The sequence below is a fragment of the Galleria mellonella genome, unplaced genomic scaffold, assembly GCF_026898425.1.
Source record: "Galleria mellonella isolate WM207_F2 unplaced genomic scaffold, CSIRO_AGI_GalMel_v1 utg139, whole genome shotgun sequence".
Taxonomy (NCBI): domain Eukaryota; kingdom Metazoa; phylum Arthropoda; class Insecta; order Lepidoptera; family Pyralidae; genus Galleria; species Galleria mellonella.
This window is the reverse complement of record NW_026441995.1, coordinates 1,326,195-1,344,218: the sequence shown is the minus strand read 5'-3', so window position 1 is coordinate 1,344,218 and position 18,024 is coordinate 1,326,195. Positions and strand designations below refer to the sequence as shown.

The following is an 18,024-nucleotide window of genomic DNA, read 5'->3' as shown; positions in this document are numbered from 1 at the left end:
AAGAAGAAGAGCTTCCCAAATCTTTGAGAAGAATATGACGGGACCTAAAGCACAGGTCCGAAGGTTATTTGTCATAATTTTTTTTATCAGGCGAAGAACCGATACCTAATACAGAAATGTTCTGTTTCGTATTTTTTCGGAACATTGGTATGAAATAATAAGTTATATTTTTATTTAAAATAAGTATTTATTTCACATAAAAATAAAATTTATTTTCTATCACATGAAATGACGTAGGTATAACGTCTGTCGTATTAGTAAATTTTCGTACCGCTATTCTCTATCTTTAGAGCAAATATTGGCTTTTGTCTCTGTAATCTGTGGTGAATCTGTGATATTAATTGTGTTTTGTTTAAAAAAGGCGGGAAACTCGAATAAGAACAAGCGGGTTTTTTAATTTTTTTTTATTAATTTATTAAAACTATCTCTATCAATTCTTATTATTGAATAAAATATTATATTTTCACTAAATTCAGCGACAGTAATATAATTAGCATTCATGGGGAAGCGCAGTTGTAGAAAAAGGAAAAAAAAAGATGACGATTCAGGTGATGTAGACCATGAACCTTGTAATGACAAGGATATATATTCGGAAGATACTTCTACTGACTCAGAATCTGAAATTGATAAGGTCGATAAGTATAAACCTTACTACGTCACAGATTATATTAGAAGATATCCCGAGGAATCCCCTGGGACAGAATTTGTTGTCTTTGTAGAATCCTCAGATAGTCAGAAAACCATTGGATCCAGAGACTTGCTCTCACTCTCCTCCTGTTTAAAACGATTTAATAAAGGGGTAACTTATCTTAGATCTATAAATAAATTCAAAATCGGAGTATACTTTCAAAAGCCAGACTTAGCCAATGCTTTTTTAAATAATAAAACTTTTTTAAATGACTACCATTTTAAGGCCAGTATTCCTGCTTCTTCAACAGAAGTTACAGGCGTTATTAGAAATGTACCTACAAATATATCTAATAAAAAAATATATACTATGATATCGAGTTCTAAGAAAATTATTGCTATTAAAAGAATTTTAAGAAAAAATACCTTGACTCATGGATATGTGTTACAGCCAACTCTAACCGTGACAATTACTTTTGCTGCATCTGTATTACCTGAATATCTGGATATTGGAGGTTGGCGCCACAATGTCACTCCATATATACCACCAGTTAAACAATGCTACCGGTGCTTGAGGTATGGACATTTAGCTAAATTCTGTAAGAATTCTGAGCGTTGCAGCATCTGCAAAGGTGAGCATAATTATAAAACTTGTACAACTGGAATGGAAAACGCTATTTGTGTACACTGCAATGGAAATCACACAAGTGTATCACCGCAATGCCCTGTTAAACAAAAGAAAATTGCTGAAAATAGATCTAAATTCAGACCTGCTTCTTTTGGAGATATACTTAGCACTGAAATATTTCCTAAACTGGGTAACAAACCTAAAAAAAATGTAGACCTAATTTCAATTCTAAATTCTGATAACAAGAGTTTATCACTTTTAATAGAAAGCATAATCAAACTTATTTCACTACATAACACAAAGAACACATCTATTAACACTAAAAGTGTTTTGAATGTGTTATATGATACTTTTGGTAATAGACCTATTTCACAAAATTCAATCGAGACCAATTAACTATCATACAGTGGAACGCTCAGAGCCTACTGAGCAATCGACATATTTTTACACAATTTTTAAATGAACATCATATTCACATTGCTCTCATCTCAGAAACTTGGCTAAAACCACATTACAAATTAAAAATTAAAGATTATTGTATAGAACGAAATGATTGTGGTAATAACCACAATGGAGTAGCGATTATTATACATAATAGTATTAGATATAAAAAACTTCACTCTTTTTTCGACAATTCTTTGCAAACTATAGCTATTAGTATTGAAGTTAATAATTCTTGGTATTCAGTTGCCAGTATTTACTGTCCTACCAATAGTACACCTAGTTTTACTAAAGCCAAATTTAAGTTCTTTTTGGAGTCTCTTCCTAAACCCACTATCATATCTGGAGATTTAAATGCACATCATACTATGTGGGGTTGTACCTCCACTAATACAAGAGGTAAAGACATTCTTGATTGTTTAGATGAATGTAATTTGGTACTATTAAATGATAAGCAAGTTACTACTGTTGGCTCTCATATTTGGAGACCCAATGGCCTTGATTTAACTATGGTATCCCCATCCATATCATTAAAATGCGAGTGGTCGGTTCATGATGATCCGTTAGGAAGTTATCACCTGCCGACTTTTACTAAAATAAACACAAAGAACTCTTCATCAACTCCGTCAGGTGAACAACATGCTCCTATAGATGAAGTTAATAAACTTTTGTTAAATCGTATAAACCTACGTCTCGTTAATTGGGATCTTTATTCTGAAACTGTTAATCGATTACTTTTGGATTTCGAGTATGATGTCAATGAACCCTTAAACAATTACAATAGGTTCTGTAAAATTATTTTGACAGCTGTGGAACGTTCCGTTCCACGTAGGAACTTATCAAATAGCGGTGCAAATACTTCAAAGAGGCACAAACATATTGCAGTACCTTGGTGGAATAACAGGTGTGCGACAGCTGTCAATGATAGTAAAGCGGCTTACCTTAGGTTTAAACAAAATCCAACTCTCGATAATTACATAAATTTTAAAAGAGTTCAAGCTGTTAAAAAGTTAGTAATTAAGCAAGTAAGACAACAGGGGTGGCAGGAATTTTGTTCCAAATTTAATAGATTAACACCAATTTCCACTGTTTGGCAAAATATGAGAAAACTAAATTCAAAACATCGTCAAAATCATTTTAAAGATATATCATGGGTCAATGATTTTTTACGCAAATATACTCCTGATTTTGTACACTCACCTTTTGATGACAAACAGTTTAATTCTGTTAATTCATGCCCAAAATTTCTCACTGACCCATTCTCAATTGATGAAATATCCAGTGCAGTAAAATCTAGAAAAGATACAGCTAGTGGCCTTGATCGCTTAACATACAATATGTTTCGATTGCTGAATAAAATAAACCTTACTAAACTCTTACAAATTTTTAACGATTTATGGAAGGACTGTATTATCCCACCAGAATGGAAAATGGATTGTTTGATTCCAGTAATTAAACCCGGTAAAGATCCTACAAATTTCGACTCCTATAGACCTATAACATTGACGTCCTGTGCAGGCAAATTATTCGAACAATTAATTAAACAGCGTTTAGAGTTCTTTATTGAAAGTAATAGTATATTACCATCGAATCAATTTGGTTTTCGCCGTGGATATTCAGCGCGCGAAAGTTTAGCGAACTTCTATGTCGACCTTAGTACTGCTTTGAATAATGATGAATATGTTCTATCTGTTTTTTTAGATGTCGTAGGAGCTTTTAACAATGTAAATTTAACAGTTCTATCTTCGATTTTATCCTCATTTCTTCCAATGAAACTTATCGAATGGATTTATAATTTTCTTAGTAATAGAGAAGTGTATGTTAAAGTAAATAGTAAATTAATAGGACCTAGGTTAAGCTCTAAAGGAGTATGTCAAGGTGGTATTCTAAGCCCGCTACTATATATTTTATATATCTATAAACTTAATTCAATTTTAGGAAACAGTGTGAACAACTTGCAATTTGCCGATGATTTATTAATTTATATAAAAGGAAAGAATATTATTGATATGCAATTAGTGTTAAATGAGTCATTAAAAAGACTTGAGAAATATTTTTCTCTTCTTTCCCTCGATATTAGTTTAACCAAAAGTAAAGTAGTTGTTTTTCATCAAGTTCATAAATATGTTCCATTAATGAATATTATATATAATAATCAAACTCTTCCAACAGACTGTAGCGTTAAATTTCTGGGGGTAATTTTTCATCAAAATTTAAAATGGGATCTATACGTTGATTGCTTAGTAGATCGTGCTTTAAGAGCCACTAATATAATAAGATCTGTAATTGGTCGTAACTGGGGAGCTGATCCTAAAATTATCCTTTTACTTTACAAATCTCTTGTTAGAAGTAATTTTGATTACGCTTTCTTTTGTTATGCCTCAGAACATAAATTAGTAGAAAAACTCGAAAAAATTCAAAATATGAATTTAAGACTTATTTTAGGTGCTATGTATACTTCTCCAATTATCTCAATGCAAGTAGAATGTAATTTGCCTCCTATCCTTCTTCGTTTCGAATACATAAAACTCAAATTTCTCTTCAAAGTTTTTTCAGTTTCCAATAACCCACTCATACTCAAATTATTAAATTGCCCCATTTCTATGTTTTTGAATAAAACTATTGTCAATGATTTGAATTTACGAGATGAATATAACATCTATAGTAGTAAGATACTTCCTTGTTATAATGGCCTTTATGAGAGTAAGTTCTGTAAGATCAAAATTGTTATACGTAAAGACATAAAAGAAAAGCACGATATGTATGAGACTTTATCAGAATTTATTGACTACAGGCAGATATATACAGATGGTTCCAAAAATGCACTTAGCACTTCAGTGGCTTTTTACGATTTGTCAAATAGATTTGGTCACGGTTATAAAATTTCAACTTTGGCTAGTATTTACACAGCAGAAGCAAAAGCTATATTTTTAGCATTAGAATACATAGAAAAACAGGTACTATATTCGAAATGGATTATAATTACAGATAGTATGAGTGTTCTTATGGCATTAAAAAATAACACATTCATTTCATCATCAAACTACTTAATTCAAGAAATTCGTAATAAATATTATCATCTCTGTACTATATATGGAAAAGATATTATCTTCATCTGGACCCCTTCACATATTGGAGTGTTTGGGAATGAACAAGTAGACACTTTGGCTAAAATTATTAATTCAAGTGCTGCTCGTGTTCAAGATTTACCCCTTTGTTACTCAGATTGTAGTATTGGAATACATAAAATCGTTACAACTAAATGGGAGGAGCATTGGACTCAAATATTACAGACTAAAGGCAAATGGTACCGCAAAATTAATTGGCGTATTGGAAAACCGTGGTTCTGCAAAGGAAAGGACACAAACAGAAAATTTTACACCAATATTTGTAGATTACGAATCGGCCACGGACATTTCAACGAACACCTGCACCGAATGGGCATGATCGCTTCCCCATCATGCACATGGTGTAACTCAAATACAGCCCAATCTCTACATCACCTTTTTTTTGATTGCTCTGAATTTGTCATTCAAAGACACATTATGTTTGACGAACTTAGGATTATCTTCAAAAAACCCGAAAATATCCCGCACTCAATCCCGCTTCTCTTAAGATTTCCTTCTTGTTTCAAAGCTATTTTCACTTATATTACTACAACATTCAAGGAGCTATAAGAATACTTTTATTGAATTGCAAGACAATGATTTTTTATAATTATTTATTTTTAATTTGATAAATCCACTGGTTTAAGAAAACTCAAGAAAAGATATTTATGAAAATGTACTTACCGGATTTGACAAATGAAATATTGAAGATTATGACAATAATTGAAGCGACATTAGAAAAATAAAATTCCAGACAAATTATCTTTTTGAAGACTAGGCAGCATGGTCTCCGACCTTAGCCTGTTCCAAACGGAACAAACGTACTAAAAAAAAAAAAAATGTGTTTTGTTTATTTTCTTTTATTTATTATTTATATTTTAATTTAAAAATTAAAATCGTAATGGAATATATTAATCGGGAAGTTAAATTCATTTTAAAATGAATCGTTATTCTTATATTATTACTTATTACGAATAAAATATTTTTTATGTAGAATATTATTACTATCTCTTCATCTCAAAGGTGTGTTCATTTAGAGGTAGATTGTTGACGGAAGAGTTGTCGGTGTTAGCTACGGCGATCATTTCAGCAGATATAATAAGTATATATTCACTTTATTCCCAATTTGTGTAACAATCATTGGCGTAGTTAATATTATTTTAGGTGGGGTCTGACCTCTTAAAAAGGCCATATTATGTACCCCTATTTTTTTTTAAATGGATGATAATGGAATATCATTATTACCCCGCCTGCGTTAACGGTATACGCTGGCGGGGCACCAGTGAGGGATGATAGGTGAGGATGAAAATACAGCTCAGTTAGCCCATCGTGATAAAGACATCTGGAATTCAGCACGATGGTTTCCAGGGGAGACCACGGGGAGGTCGACCTGATAGGGTATATTACTAGCAATGGGACTGATAGTCTGCATGACTAACAATCCCTTTCCTTCTTATATTATCTTTGCAATGTGTGGGTACAGGTGCAGGCTCAGGACCACTTCTTATGGCTGCTTATGGGTGGAGGCCTATGTTCAACAGTGAACAGATAATGCCTGAGATGATGGTGATTTTCTTTGCAAACTTTCGCTTGATTCTTGAGGTGGGTATCAGATAGCACTAAGGTGAGTTTGGGTCACCCGTCTCCCTCTGTCCCTTAAATATGCATATGGTAATAATATATATTTTTTTCTAATGGTTAATATTAGAATGGTATCCTTCGCCTGTGCTATACTGATAGCATATATGTTAATAACCCCACCATTGTAACAATGGGCCAACTGACTTCTTTCGTCTTCACCCTTCATTCCTCACTGGTACTCACCAGGGACAAATTTGTATAGAATTAACCAAAATGGTTTCCAAGTGGAACTGCATGATAGTCAACCTGAAAGAAAATATTATGCCTTTTCCCCTCAACAATATGATTTTCACTTTCATCATATCCAACATTTTACAGTAAAAAAGTTACTGTATTAACATATTATTATTAATGGGGATAAGCAGCCCCACCTAGCAATATATTTCATCAGGTACACAGCTTTATCCCTTTAAGAACGCCCTTTGTGGTCATTGGTGAATTAACATTACTTTCGAGGAGGGTCTGGCCATTTAATTAGGTGGATCATGTACTCACAGACATATCTTTGTACATTGTGAAAAGCTCTGTCATGGGCACCAGAAAATTCTGAGTAGGCATGGGCAGCAGCATCCCTCTTAAAACACCATCAAAGACTAGCTGGGCTTGTCAACCTGCCTGCCAAATATAACAGCTATTGGCAAGACTCCTCAAGTGGAGGCCTTTGTTCAGCAGCAGAGATTTAACAGCTAACATAGTATAGTATGGCCTACCCCACCTTTCTATAAATATGCATATTGTCATGTACTTTATAAAAAGATGGAATAGCATTTTTTATGACTCACTTTCCACTATAGGATCTTATTTTTAAAATTTGAGATAGTAATACAAATCCATTTCACAGACCTAGAAGATGGATGACATTGATATAGACCCAAATGGTGAAGCAGGAGTGGGTGTCAGACGGTCGTTGACCCAGAGCAGCAACACGGCACGGCAACTCGCCGTCAGCTTTATGCCGTCGCGTCAACTGCCTTACAGTGAGTTTATTTTTAAGCGACTTTCAAACATAACATTCGATATCACACTATGAGTATGCTGACAAGCAACTACATCCATACATGGTAGATAGCCCGCAATGATGTACAAATAAGTTTGCCAATTCTTACATTAACCATACCATAGGGACTTTGTACAAAAGTTGATTGCTTGGGTACCTCCGTCCCATTCGTGTTTCAATCGTGAAGCAGTTGTGTTTTTATGGCTGTGTTTCAGTTTGAAGGGTGGGATATGGCGCGAATTTACTGGGTACAGAGGGATAACACCTGAGTCCTCAGGAATTGCAATACATGGGGGGTATCATGGGCGAAACAGTATACTCTGTTATGTCCATGGTACTGCTCATGTCTATAGGCGACGGTTACCGCTTTCCATCAGGTGGGCCGTCATTCTAAGTTGTATAAAAAAAAAGCCATAACAATGTGGAATGCCATTTACTTCATCCTATAACCTCAGATCTTTCAAAGGTAGTGAATAGCATTAGCTAGCATACTGCGGTCAACTATTGAGAGTAAATTATTCTCTTTTCAGTTGATCTTATTCAGGGACCAAATTGTTTCTGCGTTAGCCTTAGCCTGTTATGGTTTTTTTACTTTTATAATGGATGATAATGGAACAGTAACCCCACCTGCACTAACGGTATACACAGGCGAGGTACCAATGTAGAACAATAAATGAGAATGAAAAGGCAGGTCAGTTAGCCTCCCATGATGAATACACCTGGAATTTAATGGTATCACAATACAAATAGCAAAGTATATTGCTAGCAATGGGACTGGTAGTATGCATTACTAACAATCCCTTTCACCCCTCCTGGTGTGGTTACATGTAGTGGCATAAAAAAAAATTATTTAATCAAATAATCAATTATTAATTTAAAAATAAGAAGGCTTTCAATTCGGTTTTATTCTTTCTTTTTATGTTTGTTACCTCATAACTCTGTCAGTTGTGATCTGGAAAATTCTTTTCTATTTCAAAGGTTATATTTACAGATTGGTACCATAGAAAAATAAAAATTTTTAAAAAGATAGAGATTTAAAAAAAAAAATTAATAAATTTATTAGATTTTAAATTTTTTTTTTAAATCGTATTAGTATTTTAATTTCTAAATTAATATAACTGTCACAATTAAAGTTTTTATTTTTTATTTTAATACAATTATTATATAAACAATTATAATCTAGTAACTTATCTATATCTATACTTATAATAAATCTGTAGAGAGGTCAATTCTGTACATGAAATACATTTCCAAAATAACTATCAGGGGGTGATTAGTGATCGATACTGATGCCAAAAATGCAATCAATAAAATTTTTGTCTGTCTGTTTGTATGTTCGTTATAGAAACAAAAACTACACGACGGATTTTAACGAAACTTGGTACAATGATTCTTCATACTCCTGGGCAGGTATAGTATACTTTTTATCACGCTACGATCAATAGGAGCAGAAGGCAGAAATGTTAAAAATGTCCACCCGTGCGACGCCGGGACGGGCCGCTAGTTCATAAATATTAAATATACTTACTCAAATTTAATAAACATATAATTTTAGCAAGCATACACAAGTGAATATATACAGTAAAAAAAAAGTTGACTTTTTAAGAGCTCTAATTAGCAGAAATAAGAAAAAAAAAACCAACTGACCTGACTCTATTCTCAGTTATCATCTCCCACGAGTACTATGGCTAAGGAAAACAACAATACAGCCTTTTTCTTAATCAAATAAAAAAAAAGTTTATTAAATTGTCTTTAAATTGTATTATTAAGTAAATGTATAATGTACAAAGTACAACCTATAATGTACTATCTATCTATCCTATTTAAGAGCTGCGCTCTTGTCGGTGGAGCTCTTGCCACTCACTACGATTTTCAGCGAGTCTCTTCACCTCTTGATACGACACGACACCAACTCCTTCCTTGATCTGCCTGATGTAACTATGTCTCGGTCTCCCTCTTCCCCTTCTTCCTTCTATCTTACCTTCTATTATAATGTTCATAAGTTCGTCGTGTCGTATCAAGTGTCCCAACATTTTTCCCCTTCTGTCCTCAATCGTTCTAATAATTTGTCTTTTTTCCTTAACCCTAAGCAGGACCTCCTCATTGCTAATTCGATCCCTCCAGTTAATTTTCTCCATCCTTCTCCAGCACCACATTTCAAAGGCTCTAAGTTTATCCATTTCCTTCTGAGTTAATGTCCACGTCTCATATCTACACAGAGCTATACTCCAGATATAGGTTTTAATAAGCCGCTTTTTAATATCTTTATCTATAATGTACAAAGGCGAATATTTTAAATAAATATACCACTGTAATATTCAATCAATAATCAATCATTTCATCGTGCTATCTTATCTTATAGCGCGTTAAATAATAAAGCATATCTAACAAGTGCCTAACAACCTCTAATTATGTTATTAGCAAATAACAATTATGCGCCTTGAGTCAGTAGTCGTTGCATTCGGAACATTTACGAGTATTTAGTATTTAAACGCGTGCTGTGAAGTGCGAACGCTGAAGTTACACATATACGATTTTTTTTTTTTTTAATTTCTTTATTGTGTTTCGTTTGGAAGTGATTTATTAATGTTTTGAGTATAAATGTGATAGATTATTTATTATTGTTTACATTGAATTTACTAGAGGGAGGCTTTGCATAAAATTCGCCTGCTTGGGTATTGCATTCGTGTTTCTGCCGTGAATTAGATGGGTCGGTGGGTTATGGCAGTGAAATTTCACTGCACGGTGGCATAATACCAAAGTGTTCAAACATGGTGGTAACACATGAGAATTACCAATTAGATCACAGTGTATTCTGTTGATGATCATACACCATTATCGGTTATTTGAATCTTCATATTTTTTTTTTTTGTTGAGTGAAAATGGTATGGTAACCCCGCCTGCGTTAACGGGATACGCTGACGGAGCACCAGTGAAGGGTGATAGATGAGAATGAATACAGGCCAGTTAGCTCATCATGATGAATTCATCAGAAATTAACCATGATAGTTTCCAGGGGGAACCGCGAGGAGATCGAGCTGGTTGGGTATATTGCTAGTAATGGGATTTTCAGTCTCCATTACTAACAATCCCCTTCCCCCCGAATCTTCATAATTTCAAGTTGGATAGAAAAGTTTAACGCTTATTTTCCATCATTAGATAATTTGTTAATTATGATTTTATAGCCTGATGAGAGAGGCGACTAGACGATCAGGGAGAAGGGATTGTTAGTAATGCGGACTACCAGTTCTATTGTTAGAAATATATTCTGTCAGGTCGACCTCCACGTGGTCCCCCTTGGAAACCATCGTGCTGAATTCTAGATGTATTCATCACGACGGGCTAACTGACATGCCTTTTCTACCCATCTTTTCATTCTACATTGGTGCCCCGCTAGTGTATATCGATAGCACAGGCTGGGTTACCATTTTATTATCATTCATTAAAAAAAACTAGATTGTCAGGGATATTAGGAATTAGCAACCGCATTGTTAGCAATATACTCTAACAGGTCGACCTACACGCGGTGCCCACTGTGAATCATCGTAATTAATTAAATTCCTAACGATGGGCCAACTGACCTGTTTCCTCCTCACTGGTGCCCCGCCTGCGTATATCGATAGTGCAGGTGTGGTTACCATTCCATTATCATCCGTTAAAAATAATAGAGAAGCAAAGACATACTTATGTGTTGCCATTTTTAAGGACTACACTAGTGTGACCACAAATACAATAATTTAACCGTTTTATCCCACCCTTCAAATACAGAACTTCTAAAATATATTTAAGCATTACAGCTTGGCGGCAGAAACATTACTAGGCCTAGAGTTACCTATACTATGCAGATGATTGTCCAAAGGTCCCCATTGGCGATTTTTACTTTTAAACATATTTTGAAATGTAAAGCACGTGTTCAAAAGCGAATTTATAAAGCCCACGATTTGCTTTATCTGAAATCCAATGATATACCCATTTAAAATCGACAAGTTCGACGTAATGTTATAAAGTGATACCATTTTTTTAACTAAATACGTACCTACTTTTATAAAACTTTGCAAATAAGTGTATACAAATGGATACAGTAATTGGTCTTCGAGATTTAATAACCGGTATGTCCAGTGTTTTTTTTTATGAATGATAATAAAATGGTAACCCCGCCTGCGCTAACGGTATACGCTGGCAGGGCACCAGTGAGGGATGATAGGTGAGGATGAAAACACAGGCCAGTTAGCCCATCGTGATAAATCCACTTAGACTAATATCCACTTAGAATTCAGAACGATGGTTTTCAGGATAATCCGCATTACTAACAATCCCTTTCCCCCCTGTATGTCCAGTGTTGTCTACATGCAAAATGACTGCTAAGTTTTATTTATTTATTTATTTATTCATTAATACATATATGTGTATATGGCGGACTTAATGCTGAAAGCATTGTCTCCCAGTCTACCATAGGGAAGTGTCAGCTTATAATGATAGTGTAGGCGGGGTTACTATTCTATTATCATCCCCATATTAGACTTCCATCCACTGTCCTGTACTTTATGTTTTTCATCCTGCACCAAAGAGGACCTTAACAAAATGACTAACAGTGCTGTGAAAGTAGCTAAGTTCTTGTCAAAAAAATTGTTTGTTTTGACAGAAGAATCTACTTGAATTTCGGTTTGACGGGTGTTATATACTCGTAGCTGTGAAATTACAGGGTACGGAGGCATAACACTAGGGAAAATCAACGCATGAGGAGTAACTCGGGTTTCACGGAATATTTTGTAATAATGGTCATGTCCGTAAGCAATAGTCACCATTTTCCATCGAGTCCAAGATCCAAAGACAATCTATTCGAGAACAATTTGACATTCAAGCATAAACATAAGTTCTTTTTATTTAAATTCCCTAGAATCGTAATATGTTTTGGACGTATTGCTTTTTTTTATACAACTTAGAACGGCAAACAATCTGACGGCCCACCTGATGGAAAGTGGTAACCGTCGCCTATAGACATGAGTAGTACATTGCTTTGTATGATGTTGGTATTTCCCTTGTATCCTTGTATAGTTTTTCGTCTGACATTATTTATTATTATGTATATAATATACATGTATGTATAGTTTAATAAAAATAGATAATATGAGTATTATATGTTATTATTTATATTTTTATATAATTTATATTGTTTTTGATTTTTCTATTCATTTACTCATCATACTGCACTGTCAATTATATTTTCTGTTATTTCTGTCTGCGGTCGACTGGTATTGCATCTCTTACCGAATATATCACGAGGAGTTCTCTGGGGAATGGTTCAGATTGATACCTGCTGCTGATTTTCACCACCGTACAATTCGACACAAATTAAATTTCCATCCTAACCATTTGGACGAGTGGCGGTCCTTCACCGTGCGTTTTTTTAAGGCACTTTCTTTCACGCACAGTAACGCTTTGGAATCAATTTCCAGCAGCAATATTTCCGAACTGATACGACATCATAACCTTAATAAGAAAAGAGCATATTCCTTTTTAAAAGGCCGGCAGTACACCTGCAATGCCTTCAGTGTTGCGGGTGATCATGGGCGGCGGTAGTCATTTACCATCAGGTGAACCGCATGCTCATTTGCCCCCTGTGTTATAAAAAGAAAAGATAACACCATCTAGTGATAAGTTCGCCATTTACACTGTATACGTATTATCATCTTCCTACCCTTATCCCAATCATTTGGGGTCGGCGTAATATGATTTTATCCATATTACAAAAAGATTTGGTTTTTAGTTTTACGACCGGCCGCCTGCCTGACGTCAACCCTCTTTAGGAATGTATTTGTTGGTGGTTTCCGCCACCTACGGTTTGGAGGAAAGGATTGAGGAAAAAAGGTTGGAAATGCGTAAAGGAAATTGGTAAATAAGAGGAATAAGGGACTTATGTGGGAAAATAGAGGACTGGGGCACTGCAGCGGCTCGCGAGGCCGGGGTCGCATACCCGTTATTCTAGAATCGGACAGATTTTTAGAGAAGAACACCCCTGACAATGTATAGGTATATTAAAGTTTAATCGGTAGTCTATTATTGTTCAGGCACAATGCGTCAGAGGCGGTGCAACTCAGAGCGAAATGCCCTCCTCGAGGAGTACTCCGACGCGACGGACTCGGCCGACCGGCAGGCGGACATCATCGTCCGCGACATGGAGCTGGATGACAGGCTCATGAAGAACAGCCCCGTCTCCGAGGAGCGCAGGAGGTGAGGCTGGTTTCATTCGCACTATTTGTTTGTAGTCAACTTGTATCAATGCATCAGGCTTTTTTTTTATGGGTGAAAATGGTATGGTAACCCCGCCTGCGCTAACGGGATACGCTGGCGGAGCACCAGTGAAGGGTGATAGATGAGAATGAAAACAGGCCAGTTAGCCCATCATGATGAATTCATCAGGAATTAACCATGATAGTTTCCAGGGAGAATTGCGAGGAGGTCGACCTGGTTGGGTATATTGCTAGCAATGGGATTCTCAGTCTCCATTATTAACAACCCCTTTCCCCCCATGCATCAGGCGTTATCTGCCCATTGCTGAACATAGGCCTGCCCCATGGACTGTCATAGGGAACAGTCCTGAGCCACCTGCATCCACCGATTCATGTTGTATGCTTGGTTTTGTTTATAAATTGCTTTATTTTACTAGAGACTTTGTCTACCGGATATATTAATGGCGGGGGATAAAAAATTGCATCTATCTTAAACAAACATAACTGCTTCACGGTAGAGACACGAATGGGACAGAGGTGCCCAAGCAAATGGCTAAATGATTCCAAATTGATAAAATGTGACCAACTGTCAAGTTAGTATGGAAGATTCTATGGCATTTCTAGAAATTTAAGACATGTTTCTATAGAAACAGTGTTCAGTTCCATTTTGTAGAATATGCTCCTAAACGGATTCCGATGATTTGACTTTAACCTTGTATAAAATGTGACCTTTATCCGTGGGTGTCGTAAGAGATGATTAAGGGAACTTGATGGTCGAGGGATGGGTCCCCTTGATGATGACGTCCCTTTTAAAACATCACTTAAGGCCAACTTTGGCAACCCGGCTGCCAAGCGTAGCAATTACTGCTAAAATTACCTTTATGGGGCAGTCCTATATTCAGCAGTGGGTAGTTAACATAAATAAAATTTGTGACCTTCCAGGGAGGCATTGCGCGAACTGCCCCGCGGCCTGACGATAAAGAGGCATGTCCGAGCCAAGCTGTCCGCCTCGGTCAGCCTCCGCTCCAAAAGGCCCATCTCGTTTTGGAAGCGGCTTAAATACAGAACTAGTTTTGCTATTAAGAAGGTTAGTGCTCGTTTACCTTATACTAGCTTTTACCCGTGACTTCGTCTGCGTGACTGGGATTTGTTTAATGACCGGGATAAAAAGGAGCTTCGAGAGAAAAGATATGGAGAGAGTAATTGGTTAAGCCGTTAAGGTTATTACCTTGTTACTATTGTTAACAAACATACCATTTTTAACGCACAACCACTCTTTGGAATCAACTTCCAGCAGCAGTATTTCCGAACCGATACGACAACATAACCTTCAAGAAAAGAGCATATTCCTTTTTAAAAGGCTGGCAGCACACCTGCAATGCCGTTGGTGTTGTGGGTGATCATGGGCGGTGGTAGTCACTTACCATCAAGTGAGCCGCATGCTCGTTTGCTCCCTTCTTGAAGGCTTATGGTGTCGTGCTTTTTAAAGGTTATCATGTCGTCGTCTTTACTAATATTCGTCTTTATAGTTCCTTTTTCTAAATCGTAATGTCCTCCGCAATACAATTATACAGCAGAAAAGGTAATACATACATCCCTCTCTCTCGCATACTGTCCCTCTCTTTCGCTTAAAGATGCGATCGTGTATTCGTTTAAAATTATAATTGCGTTACAATATATGTATTATTTTTTCAACGAAAATAATCCTACATGTACATGTGGCATTCTTAACTCACCAGCTCCGCGACCGTCTCCTCAACCTGGTCTTCTCTGTCGAGCTGTGGTATAGATCGATCAGGACCATCGAGGGCCACTTCGGGTCCGCCGTCGGCACGTATTTCTACTTCCTGCGCGCCCTCTTCATCATGAACGTCTTCCTGATGCTGATGGTGGTGGCGTTTGTGGTGATCCCCCAGTCTCTGCACGACGGTCACACTAACACCACTAGTGCTGTTAGAGAAGAGGGAAGGTTCTTGGACTTTATAAGTGGAAAGGTAACTATAGTTCTTATTCACGACTTTGTTAAATTATTTTAAATTGAAACTGAAAATAACTTTTACAATATTCTCACGATAATTTTACAATATTCAATTGAATCTCATTCGAGTGACGGTTTTTTTTATCATAACACGACATGTGATCACACCATTCTGAGCGATCATAGACAATATGATTCATGAATATATCAACCGAAAAGAGAATTTACTATCAACGGTTGACCGCTTTATGCCGGGTTCACTGTGTACGTGACAGTGACCGTCAGTATCATATTTTTCTGATGACTAGGCAGTAGGCTCGCGTTCTGCCATGTTGGTTTCTAATCTGCAATATGTGAAATATGGACTTGCTTTGCTCTGCAAAATATTGACATGTTAGATGTGACCAAAACTACACCATCAGTGATTATAATTGTGAGCCTGATATATTTTTCTGATGACTGATCACTGGTGATATTTAGATATTGTAGTCATCAGTCTGATATATTTTTCTGATGATTGATCACTGGTGATATTTAGATATTATGGTGATTAGTTTAATATATTTTTCTGACAACTTATCACTGGTGATATTTAGTCATGAGTCTGATATATTTTTCTGATGACTGATCTTTATTTATAGACTGTTGTCGTGACTCTGATATTTTTTCTTGTGACTGATGACTGGTTATATTGACAGGGTATGTTGGAACATTCCCTACTGTTCTACGGACACTACCACTCCGGTGAGATCGCGGCCGGCGGCCCTCTGTCCTATGATATGTCCTTCGCTTACTTCTTCACCATGCTGTCTGTCTGTATGGTGATATTCATCATACTATGTTATAGGTAAGTGTTGCTTTGACTTTGAATGTTAATGTATGTACTCAAACACTTTTGACTAAGTTTTTTTTTATGGGTAACAATAGAAAGGTAAATCGGTTTCTGTGGCGGGGCACCATTGAAGGATAATAAGTGAGGATGAAGTTAGGTTAGCCCATTGTGATGAATTCACGAGAAATTTACTACGATGGTTTCCAGAAGCACTGATAGAAAAAATATAGACCCAGTAGGTGGCGGTATATATATATATATATATATATATATATATATATATATATATATATATATATATATATATATATATATTATATATATACACACACATACATATACATACCATACTATACTAGTGATCCAGCCTGACTTCGCAGGGGAAGATACAATTTTCGAAAATAATATATAATACATTTTATTTGCTGATAATGTAGCTTTCTATAAATGGAAGAATTTTTTAAACTCGGTTATGTGGTTTTTTATCCATTAGAAATAAACAAACAAACAATCAAATCTTTTTTATAATATTAGTATAGACTGAAGCTGAATAAACAATAACAGTTATTTTTTTTTATCATTATGACTTATGTCTACATATCGTAAACCACAGTTTTAAATTAATAATAACAAACAATAAATAATATACCTACCATTAATATGCTATATTTATATGTTACGACTGTAACTTTAAACCACAAAGATAAACATAAAGCTTGATCTGTATACTATATGCATAATTATAATAATTACATATATATATATATATATATATATATATATATATATACATCGGTTTGAAGGGTGGGATATGGCGTGAATTTACTGGGTATGGAGGAATAACACCCGAGTCCTCAGGAATGGCAACGCATGGGGGGTATCATGGGCGAAACAGTATACTCTGTTATGTCCACGGTACTGCTCATGTCTATAGGCGACGGTTACCACTTTCCATCAGGTGGGCCGTCAGCTTGTTTGCCATTCTAAGTTGTATAAAAAAACATTTCCCCAAAGAGGGTTGACTTTGTTTTTTGATGGGTGATAATAGAATGGTAACCCCACCCGCGTTATCGGTATATACCGGCAGGGCACCAGTGAAGGATGATAGGTGAGGATAAAGAAGGTCAGTTAGCCCATCGTGACGAATTCAACAAGAATTGTTCACGATGGTTTCCAGGGGGAACCACGTGGAGGTCGACCTAATAGGGCATATTGCTAGCAATGGGGCTGTCAAACTACTGCTAGCAATCCCTTTCCCCATAGAGGGTTGACGTGACGCAGGCGGCCTGTCGTAGAACTATAAGCCAAATGTAGGTATGTAGTATGGATAAAAAAAATATATTATGGCGTCCCTAAATAATAATTGGGATAAAGGTAGGAAGATGATGTTGACATTTATTTATATATCTTTAGCAATATATCTCCAGAAATTATAAGTCTAGATATGCTAGGTCGACTCTATACTTCGTTTTTTTTTTTTAATTTATGATAGTTTATTTACTTATTACATTACATCTACTGGATGAGCTTTACAGTCTTCCAA

The 18,024-nt window shown here is 35.9% G+C and overlaps 1 protein-coding gene and 1 long non-coding RNA gene across 8 annotated transcripts in view; one reads left to right on the top strand and one right to left on the bottom strand.

Annotated features, from left to right (window-relative positions):
- Nucleotides 1–389: 389 nt before the first annotated feature.
- On the bottom strand, nucleotides 390–2,946 carry LOC128202573 (uncharacterized). 2 transcript variants are annotated; one of them, XR_008253866.1, is made up of 2 exons: nucleotides 2,275–2,946; nucleotides 390–1,251 (listed from the first exon to the last, which is right to left on the bottom strand). It is a non-coding gene; the product is annotated as an uncharacterized LOC128202573 (long non-coding RNA). The 2 variants fall into 2 exon arrangements; XR_008253865.1 differs by having other exon boundaries at nucleotides 2,387–2,946.
- A 2,709-nt stretch (nucleotides 2,947–5,655) lies between these two features.
- LOC113510372 (transmembrane channel-like protein 1) overlaps nucleotides 5,656–18,024 on the top strand; it is a 30,095-nt gene continuing 17,726 nt past the window's right edge. The window contains exons 1-6 of one of the 6 annotated variants that reach the window (XM_052903357.1): nucleotides 5,656–5,905; nucleotides 7,286–7,421; nucleotides 13,510–13,672; nucleotides 14,614–14,758; nucleotides 15,411–15,665; nucleotides 16,348–16,496. In XM_052903357.1, the coding sequence (XP_052759317.1) occupies nucleotides 7,295–7,421; nucleotides 13,510–13,672; nucleotides 14,614–14,758; nucleotides 15,411–15,665; nucleotides 16,348–16,496 (839 nt within the window). In that variant the 5' untranslated portion in view covers nucleotides 5,656–5,905; nucleotides 7,286–7,294. Of the gene's footprint in view, nucleotides 5,906–6,275; nucleotides 6,406–7,285; nucleotides 7,422–9,914; nucleotides 11,551–13,509; nucleotides 13,673–14,613; nucleotides 14,759–15,410; nucleotides 15,666–16,347; nucleotides 16,497–18,024 lie in introns of those variants that run through there. The other 5 variants (XM_052903358.1, XM_052903362.1, XM_052903361.1 and 2 more) reach the window with 5 other exon arrangements.